The 10,370-nt window shown below is 39.8% G+C and overlaps 1 protein-coding gene across 3 annotated transcripts in view; it reads left to right on the forward strand.

The window, feature by feature from the left end:
- slc39a10 (solute carrier family 39 member 10) overlaps positions 1 to 10,144 on the forward strand; it is a 34,212-nt gene extending 24,068 nt beyond the window's left edge. For all 3 annotated transcript variants that reach the window (XM_077537183.1, XM_077537184.1, XM_077537185.1), the window contains exons 5-10: positions 887 to 1,048; positions 1,139 to 1,247; positions 1,306 to 1,605; positions 3,079 to 3,159; positions 6,247 to 6,437; positions 7,977 to 10,144. In XM_077537183.1, the coding sequence (XP_077393309.1) occupies positions 887 to 1,048; positions 1,139 to 1,247; positions 1,306 to 1,605; positions 3,079 to 3,159; positions 6,247 to 6,437; positions 7,977 to 8,129 (996 nt within the window). In that variant the 3' untranslated portion in view covers positions 8,130 to 10,144. The remainder of the gene's footprint in view (positions 1 to 886; positions 1,049 to 1,138; positions 1,248 to 1,305; positions 1,606 to 3,078; positions 3,160 to 6,246; positions 6,438 to 7,976) is intronic.
- The last annotated feature ends 226 nt before the right edge of the window (positions 10,145 to 10,370 follow it).

A 10,370-nucleotide genomic window follows, 5' to 3' on the forward strand; every position in this document is an offset into this window, starting at 1 on the left:
GTCAAAATTTCAGTCTAGTTTTAGTCAGAGCAACCATTTTACCCCTGTATATATATTTTATTTGTCGGCACATTATACTAAACCTTTTCAGATCTAAAACTATTTCACATCAAATTTTCTGTCATCTTTTTGATGAAAAACAACTTGACACACAATTACAGTGGCTACTATGGCTCCATGCTATGAGCTAGCAAGTTAGCCAGCATTAGTTAGCAGTCGCATTAACATTATTGTTGGAATGTTATAGCCGTTGGATTAATGTCAGTTTCACAGACGTGACAGATTAGCAGAGCCAAGATTTTACAAAATCATATGTTTGTTTCATTTTTATTCATTAACTAAAAAGTCTATAGATTTTAGTCCATTTTTTATGAAGTGAAGAGACATTTTCATCTTCATTAGTCGATGAAAATGCATACTGATTTAGTCTTACTTATTGTTTATTAATAAATGAGGGTTTTAGTCTAGTCTAGTTTTAGTCCAGTGAAAAATGTGTGTTGTGGAAATTATTTTTTGTTGACGAAATTAACACTACTTAAGAAGTTTCCTGATGATTTCTGAATGAGAGTCTGTATTTTTGAGTGAGTGTGCCATTGTTTTTGTTTTTTTGTATCATGCACAAAAATGTGGCAACCTTCCAGTGTTCTACGATGTGGAGTGTAGAGAGGCCACTCGACTTTCTGAAGCAATATCACGAGTTGGATCCAAGGACTGACTGTTTGATAAAAAGTGAGAGGGAAAAAAAAGAATGGCAACATGAAAGCTGTGCAATTCAAAGATGAGAGACAACAGCTACGATAACGAGCTGCAACTTCTAAAAGTCACAAAGACGGCCTTGTCTTTTGACAGCCGCGCTCCATCCTAACCGTCTGCTTTCTGCCGACAGTCTCAAGGGCAGCACGACCACGGCGACGGCAGCCACGATGGCGCCGATCTGGCCAGTGACTATGATGGAGTGTGGAAGGGCCTGACGGCGCTGGCCGGCATTTACCTCCTCTTCATTTTCGAGCATTGTATCGGCATGTTTAAGCACTACAAGGATCTAAGGGTACGACAAAACGCCAGCTGGCCAAAAAACTGATTATGCCTGCGTCACGATTGGCGCTTTTGCTGCCACTGTCGTGTTTATTCTTTGAAGGCTGCGAAAAAAGCGAGCGGAGAAGGAACGATTGGCAGGAAGTTGTCCGATCACAAACTAAATCGCCGCTCCGATGCAGAATGGGTGCACTTGAAAACGCTGGGCGACGGTGAGTTGCTCGCCGTTTCTTCCCCTTCCCGCCTCGTGACGTCGCCGTTGTGTTTAAGACCCCGAGAGCAGCGCCGTCTCCTGCGACGACCACCACGACGACACGCAACTCACCGAGTTGGCCGCGCCCGACTCGCCCACCACCAAGACGCCGCTGAAGGCCGCCGCCGACGCCCGCCACTCGCCCGCCGTGAAAGTCAACGGGCACAAGGGCAACAAGCATCATCACGGGCACGGACACTCCCACGGTGGGAACTGCCACTCGGATCAGGAGATGAAAGACGCCGGAATCGCCAGCATCGCCTGGATGGTCATCATGGGCGACGGCATGCATAACTTCAGCGATGGGCTGGCCATTGGTACGACAGATCTGCATTCCAAAATTCTATTTTTATACAAGTTGATCAGCTTGTTTGCTTCTACTTATCACTGCTGTCAGGCGAAGCCCCCATATGTCCAAATATGGTCAATACCATTTTTTTTCCCCTAATTGAAAATATTAGTCTTCTGTTTCGACACAATGATAACTGCAAGTATCTAAAAGCAGATCGAGAACAAATCTATTAACTCTCTTGGACGCTTGAACTGGCTGAGAAGTGTCTCAAAACGTTTCATTGGAGCTTTGCAGCGTTATGTCACCTCAAGATTGAAAGGCTCAATGTTGTTGAGACAATAACGACTGAAAATAGGTTAATTACATTTGATTAAGTATGTTTTATTGAAAATACTTTAGTGCGGAATTTCAGTTTGTGTGCAGATTATTTCTGTCTATACTTAGCATTTGTTTATTTTAGCGCTTTAGAATTTTGAAAACAAGCAGACTTTGATGCATACGGTTGGTGGTGATCATATGTCCCAACCACTTTAATAAATGATTGCGTAAGAAATTAAGTCTTTGTGTGTGTGTGTGTGTGTGTGGGTGTGTGGGTGTGAAAAGTGTACTAAATTAGCAATTAAATATGATATAAAAAATGTACTAAGTTAGCAATTAAATATATGAAAAGTGAACTAAATTAGCAATTAAATATAATATAAAAAGTGTACTAAATTAACAATTAAATATATGAAAAGTGAACTAAATTAGCAATTAAATATAATATAAAAAGTGTACTAAATTAACAATTAAATATATGAAAATGAACTAAATTAGCAATTAATTATGATTTAAAAAGTACTAAATTAGCAATTGAATATGAGATACAAAAGTATACTAAATTAGCAATTAAGTATAATATAAAAAGTGAATTAAATTAGCAATTAAATGTGATATACGGCTGGTGTTTTAGTTCCTAAAAATGACTATTATGGACATGTGAAGATTCCACCTGACAGCAACTTTATAGGTGCCATCAGGGAGCAAGCCTTGCTGCCAACAGCAAAAATACTGTTGTAAAAAAAACAAACAAACTGATTGCTAAAAATACTCAAACATTGAACAGTTGGACACATGCATTGAAAAGTTCAATTCAGTTCAACCTGTAAAGGTTGCTGTAGTACATTTTGAGTTCATCCTGAAAAAAAAAAAAAAAATCCTCAATATTCTGAACTATTTGCGAGTTGCCCCTTTTAAATTCAACTTAGTGGCGCCGATGTTTTGGATTGTACAAGAACATCGAATAACAGTGAGCAAACACGTTGGTGACCCACAAAACCTGAAAATATCCTGGAGACATTTGACGACAATTCACATTCCTGGCTGTGATGATTAAAAGTTAAAAGTGCCTGCAAAAGTTGGCATTTTATGAGCTCTGTCAACAACAACAATTTTTCTCTCCCGGAGTCAAATTTGCCTTGCGGGTGTGGCTGACATTGTGAACTTTTGTCGTCTTCAGGCGCAGCGTTCAGCGCAAACCTCACAGGAGGCATCAGTACTTCCGTGGCTGTTTTCTGCCACGAACTACCTCATGAACTCGGTAAGTGGCGCCACACAGAGACCACCCGTGAAATACACACGTCACTTGTTTTTTTAGCAAGCAAAAGATGTTTGGCGAACCGCTGAGGGTTGCCGCTTGTCTTTCTCAACGTGAATCCAAAAAGTTTTTTAGCCCCTGAAAAGTCAACTCTTACCTCGACTCACACCAGAAATTTCACTCGTCTGTCAAGTGGTTTGTCAAAATGAAGTTCAATACGACACAAATCAAAAGTTGACAAATGTGCCGTGTTCGCTTGATTCTCTCCGAGGAAAATTTTCCCTCGGCAACGGTTTTTGTTCCATGCTGTCCTTTAACCTGCACTTTCCACCTCGTTCATCTTCGGGTTGGACTAAAAAATCAAATTGGAAAAGGTCAGTCAGTCGTGATGCAGCACTCTTGTATTAAAGGTACACTTGAGATGTGCTTTAAGTATGTATTGAATCCTAATTGAGTTCAACATGAGGTGATTTGTTTAAAAAAAAAAAAAAACTTTTGTTTTATGTTTTACTTTTGGATTGTTTTACCTGTGAATACTATTCACTTATTTAGCATCCTATACAACCTTGTTGTTTTTTTTAAAAAAAATAAAAATTGCTTTCACTTAAATGTTTATTTCCCTTAAAGAATTTCATTGCTTCTAGTTTAGTGTGCCAAATGAGCCGAGAAATATTTCGAAAAGACTTGTAGCAAGCAATCGCTTTATTGTTTCAAGTACATCATAGAGACGACGTGGAGCTCATTAAAATGTCAGGCCTGGAAAGACTGCAACAAGCGTCATCGGAATATTAAATATTATCATATGTGCTTTATGAATCAAAAATCTGAGTGGACTGCTTAAAAAAAAGTGCAATACCTTCATGTCTTTGAAGGCTTTTTTTTCTTGAACTCTACAATTTTATAGTTTTTGAAAATAGGAAACATTTGAATTCTTATGGCACTTCCTGTTGTTGTAAATGGGGACGAGCAAGAACTGATATTGAGCCGATACTGGCCTTATACAGCCTGGTGGAGGCTGCTGATGCAAGCCACCAATACTTAAAGAGATACTTGACTCATTGAACAATTTTGTGAAAAGTTCATATTTTGTCCAGAATTAAGGTGATAATTTCATTATTTTTTATGTACAAATTATAACTTTAAAAAGTATTTTTTTTTTCTACTTGTTGTCGACTGATGATGATGACGTCACCTGTGCTGAGGAAGTAGGTAACGGCCAATCATGGCTCACCTGTTTTCTGGGTTTGGTCAGTAAACTGAGCCATGATTGGTCGTTACCTACTTTCTCAGCACAGGTGATGTCATCTTCATCAGTCGACAGCAAGTAGAAAAAAAATACTTTTTAAAGGTTATCAATTGTACAAGAAAAATAATGAAGTTACCACGTTAATTATATGCAAAATGTTAACTTTTTACTGCTGAAAATGGCTCAATGAGTCAAGTATCCCTTTAGGGCAAAAAATAATGTGACCATGAAGTCCTCCGCGTCAGTAGTTGGCGCTGAAACTGCTGCAGTGTGACACGTTGGCAAATCGTCATCTGCTTCACAACAAAAGGACTTTGTTCACAATGTTTGGTTCTTATGTTAAATAATGTGACGTATGAGGGTATCGGAGAGTGAATAGTCACACTGGTATCGGTCTGCGGGGGGGAAAAAGTGGGATCGAACACCCCTGGATGTGAATTAGTGTTGATTCCGAAGGGGTCCTTGTAAAACGGATAAGAAAATGGCGTGAGAACTTGTGCTTCCCGAGACATAGCAAGATGATGATTATGAAGGCCCAATGTTTTCAGACTACACTCTTCGTCAATCCAGATGTTGGGCGGTCTACAACACAAGCATTTTTTTTCTTCTCCCGCCCGTATTTAGCGTCTGTAAAAGAAGCCAGCGTGACGCCTGTCAGCCAGAGCGAGCGAGCGAACATTTTGACAAGCTTCCAAAAACAAAAAGGCGTGCCCGACCGACTTGCAGCCGGGAGGCAAAAGCCGTCGATTACGAGGCTTCTTCAACCGCCCGGGGTGAAGCTAATTAGCGGCGAGGGCTGCTTTTTCTTTAATTGCGGCGGATGAGGGTGGCGGTGGGCGGGTAGAGCGGGAAAAGGGGAGCAAGAGTTCAGAGCGGATTTTGATTGACAGCGGACTGCGGCGGGCTCATTTATTCACGCTGCTAATTAGCAAGGAAAAGAGGCCACGTGTCACATTGATGTAGGGCGACGCCTCCTTCATATTCATACCCCCTTTTTGAAATTCCGGATGTTTCCGCTGCTTGCTTGGGCTCATGCGTGTCATCATGAGCACGTTAGACGAGGAGGAGGTGGCGCCTCCACGTTTGGCCTCCTTTTGATGGAAGTGAACAGCTCAGGTGCTCGAGTGGTCCACTCGCAAGTGCGAGTGCCTTCAAGGTGCTAACTTTCAAGACATTAATGTGAACATTCTTCTGTTTAAATTCCTCCTAGTAAGTCAGTGTCCCATCACTGATAAACTCTTTTTAGAACAGACCTGTGGGCTACTCATGCTGTCCTTGGGGCTAACTAGTATACACTGGCACCTACACATGAACTTTTTTTTTATTTTTTTTAGGGCAATGTAAAATCATCTGTATAATGAATAATTTCTATAATCACCCTCCTCCTCCATGCCTAAATTCTCAAGAAGAATGAGAAAACAAAAAGTTGGCCAGTTTCTCATTGACTTCCAATTGGATTTTGGCCAAATACTTTTTTGTTTTTTGTACCCCACTGTATGTTGTCATGGAGATGTTTTGGTGATGTTCTCATTGGGTTTTTTTTTTTTTTGGGGGGGGGGGGGTTAAATGAATTTTGAAGAAGTGAAATGTGCACCCGCATCTCTGCATTAAAAACAACTTAAAAAAAAAACCCAAAGCAAAACATCAAATCATCTGTCAGGCGTTTATTTTTAAGGCTAATGTAAGAAGAGTTTGAAATGATATTCAAATAAGTATTTTAGTTTTTGCAGTGTACACCAAACAGTTTTGGAGCATCAATTATTTGCAGTTTGCAAGTCAATGGATTCTACGCAAATTGAGCAAACGTGTTGCCATCGATGAGAATTCATGTTGTGCATTTTCAGGTGACTTTGCGGTGCTGTTGAAAGCGGGCATGTCGGTGAAGCAGGCCATCGTGTACAACCTGCTGTCGGCCCTGATGGCCTACGTGGGCATGGCCATCGGCACGGCCGTGGGCCAGTTCACGCACAACGTCACCAGCTGGATCTTCGCCATCACCGCCGGGATGTTCCTCTACGTGGCCCTGGTGGATATGGTGAGACTCCCCAACCCAAAAACAAACCCGACGACCCCACTAACCACTAGAACTCAGTCACATTTGCTACTGATTTGCTACGCTAGCACCACTGACCTGTATATATGACTGGTTAGCCGATAGCCCACACACGCCAGTGCAAGCTGTGGAAGTCGCAGGGCGGCCATCTTGTTACTCCCACCTCGTGAGCAGACTACTTTATAAACTATACGGTATACGAACAGATGAGACATATATCATAAGTTTTAGGGAGTACTAGTAATACTTGATATGTTTTTGTACTTCTACTTTTTTTTTTTTTTGAACATGTAAATTATGATACTATTGGCTTTTTTTTTCCCTCCTTTTTTCTTTAACTTCAACTTCTATTTTATACTTTTGATGTGTTTGTGTTTATATGTTCAATGAACCCAAACCGAAGTATACAGCTCGTAGGCAGTTAGTATAAGGCCGGAGGCGGGGTGGGGGCATTCGTGCTGGGGTGGTCACAAGGGATGTAACCCTCCAAACATCACGATACAATATTATCACGATATGAAGATCACGGTACAGTAATTATCACGATATTGTGGGGAGGTTGGCGATACAAAAAAGGTCACAATATTGTGAAACAATTAGCTCACACTAAAAAAAACACACACACACCATATTGTGCTTTTGTACATTACTGCAATGAAAAACATGATAAAAATATATATAAAAAATATATGAATATATGTATTTGAGGCACTTACTTGCTAATGCACGCACACATTGAGACTCGGTTCACAAGCTTATTATGTTCCCCTTCATCTGACCATTAGTGTGGATTTGAAACATAGAAGGGCCAAAACATGTCTTGTGAAAATTAAACTGCACTAAAAAAACGAGCCACCAGAGGGTGCTAGAAATGCACAAACAGTAATCAACCCGACTGTTAGAACAAATGTGCTACTTTGAATATCGCGACATAACGACGATGATATATTGTGGCAGTTTTAGTATTGCGATATCACGGTATTGCCATCATCGTTACATCCGTAGTGGTCACAATTTTTTTAACAAGTAAAATAATAATAATAAGTATGTGCTGCTTTGAAGACCCCGTTTTTCTTTTATCACTCAGTTCCTTAGACCCCAATATTAGATTTGGCCGAGGCATCTTTTGTTGAATTACAGTTAGAATTCTTTAATTTAAAAAATTATACAAGTTTCCTCCTGTACTAAACATCCTTAAGTATATAATTTATAAGGCAAGTTGTAAAATGTGTGAAGTCCTCTTGTTTATGTTTAACACATTTAAAGGATGATAAATCATGCTGTTTCCGCTAAGTTACTGTCTCAAATCTTTTCCAATTTCGATACTGTAAATGTGTGAAACGTTTCTTGGGAGGAGCAATATGGCGGCTTCACAATCTCAAAAGTCTTGGCCTATCAGCTATCCATTCATATATATGTACTGTATATATATATATATATATATATATATATATATATATATATATATATATATAGGTATATGTTAATTCCCGCCTTCTTCCTTGTTGTTTGTGTTGTCAGCTGCCGGAGTTGCTGCACGGCGACAGCGAGGAGCACAAGCGCTGCCAGCTGGGCCACTTCCTCCTGCAGAACGCGGGCCTGCTGACCGGCTTCGGCATCATGCTGCTCATCGCCATCTTCGAGGACCGCATCGTCTTCCACTTTGACTTTTAAAGCGGGGCGGGGGAAAACGCCGGCATGGAGCTTTTTCCATTTTCAGTATTCTTCGACTCGGCGAATGTCGCGAGTTCATTTGGAGTTTAAATGTGAAATAACGCAAAGATGTTCTTTTTTTTTTTTTTTTTTTTTTTTTAAGTCCAATCATTGCTGTCCAGTGAAAAGCATTTCCACGTAAGATTCTGCATGTCTTGTTAGTGTGGAGGTAAACATTTTCATCACGTGCTATGTACGGGATTTCCCATGACCAAAAAACTCATTTGTGAAAAAGTCGATATCAACATGAAATTTGGTAAGCATGCCTATCATGAGTAGACCCCCCCCCCCTCCCCCCCGCCATTTTGCTCATTTCGACAGGTCCTAAAAACAAAATTCAGACCCTGAAGCTGTTTTGTAGGCAAGTCTGTGTCATGAATAGACCCACCCAAAAAAAAAAAAAAAAGTCTGGAGAGGCCATCCTTGTAAAGACACAGGAAGTGTTCCATTTTAGATTCATGTTGCCCTTTGTTTGGTAGGCTGTCAAAAACAAACTTGTACAGGCCAGTTTTGTCACACGGTACTGTAAATTGAGCAGCTAACAGAATATTTTCCACTGCCGCCTTGAGATACGAGTGACCCAGCTTTTTCGAGTTAAGTGCTCAACAACTCAACAAACTTGTTAGCAAAAAAAAAAAAAAAAACTTCTCTGACGTAAAATTGACGGTCAAAGTCAATCTGTATTTAAAATATGCCTTAGGACGCTGTTAGCTTTATGCTAACAATGCAAAATGTCATCAATGAGTATTATACTGCCCCCAGGTGGCCAAGAAGGAGCAGCATAATTGAAACAAGAAAATTAAAAAGTTTACTTGCTTAAACATTCCAAATAATGACATAATTACTTTTTTTTTTTTAATCATGAAGTACAATAGCTATTTTTCTTTACACGTTACATTTTTTTTTTTTTTGAACGGATGAACGTTATTTCCATTCATTTCAACCTGTTTTGCGTTAGGAGCATGTTCAGGAGCAAATTCCACTCGTATCTTCAAGGCACCAACGAGTTGTTCCGAGCGAGTCGGCTTGCAAATCTCAGTGCAGACCAAAACAAAATCCTCTGGTGGTTGCTTTTTACGATCGTATTCGTCTTAACAAGCCCGGCGATATACGGACATCAGTCATTGTGATTCTTCTACGTGGGGGGGAGGGGCAACAGTGTTCAATCTTGATGAGCACACTGTGGAACCTCAGTGGCTGGTGCTTGACATGACCCCCCCAAAAATCCCCCAAAAAGTCATTCTATCAACATTCCAGTGCCTATTTCAGCTGCTAGAGTATGTTTGTGAGTGTGTGGTCGACCGTTTTGCATGTCACTATGTGACATCATGTTTTTTGTTTTATTATTTTCACTCCTGTAGACGATCCGATTGTAGCATGACAGGTTCTTGGTGCGTACTTTAGTGTGCCGACTGTAAAAAAAAAAAAAAAAAAAAAAAAAAAAAAAAAAAAAAATGGATTTAGACAAACGTCCATCAGCTTTTGCGGTTCAAAAGCAAACTGAAAAGACAGATCGGGGAAAAAGGTGGTCAGGTTTGTTTGAACCTCGTGTGGGTCAAAATGACCCGTTTAAAAGTTTCAATACAATTTCTAGCAAAAGCAGAGTTTTGCTTGTGATGGTTATAATTGGAGTTGATACAGAGGATTTTTTTTTTTTGGGTGTATGTTTTCACACGAGCTTCTTGGGCCCGTTTGTGTAATCCAAAAAAGCAACGTGAGGAGCGAGGGTTTGAAAGTAACATCTTCTTACCATCCTCGTCTTTATCGTGACTACTGTATTCAGTTGCTTGAGCTGTTTTTCAATCATTTTCAGTTGAAGCAATCGTTTCCATTGAGGAAGTTCAACATTTCCTGTCAAATGAAGATCAGCCATTTTCTTTGCTCTGTTGTATGCTGTTATGTCTTTGCTGTTATGCTGTCCTAAAAAAATGGACAGTCAAAAATAAAAAAAAATAAAATAAAAGATTTCTCATCAATATTTTGTTGTTCCTTTGAATGTCCCCTGCGGCTATTCGTAGTAGACGTTTGTATGTCATTTTAATTAAAATTACACATCTGCATCTTCAGTAAACAATCACCATTAGTTGTGCTTCATTCAAATAACTTGTTTTAGTTTCATTTGAGCAAAAAGAAAAACAGGAAAATAAAATTACTCATCGCATGGTCGTTTAAAAAACGCCATATTATACATGGTCTTTGTTT

This window comes from Festucalex cinctus, chromosome 11 (assembly GCF_051991245.1).
Source record: "Festucalex cinctus isolate MCC-2025b chromosome 11, RoL_Fcin_1.0, whole genome shotgun sequence".
NCBI lineage: Eukaryota > Metazoa > Chordata > Actinopteri > Syngnathiformes > Syngnathidae > Festucalex > Festucalex cinctus.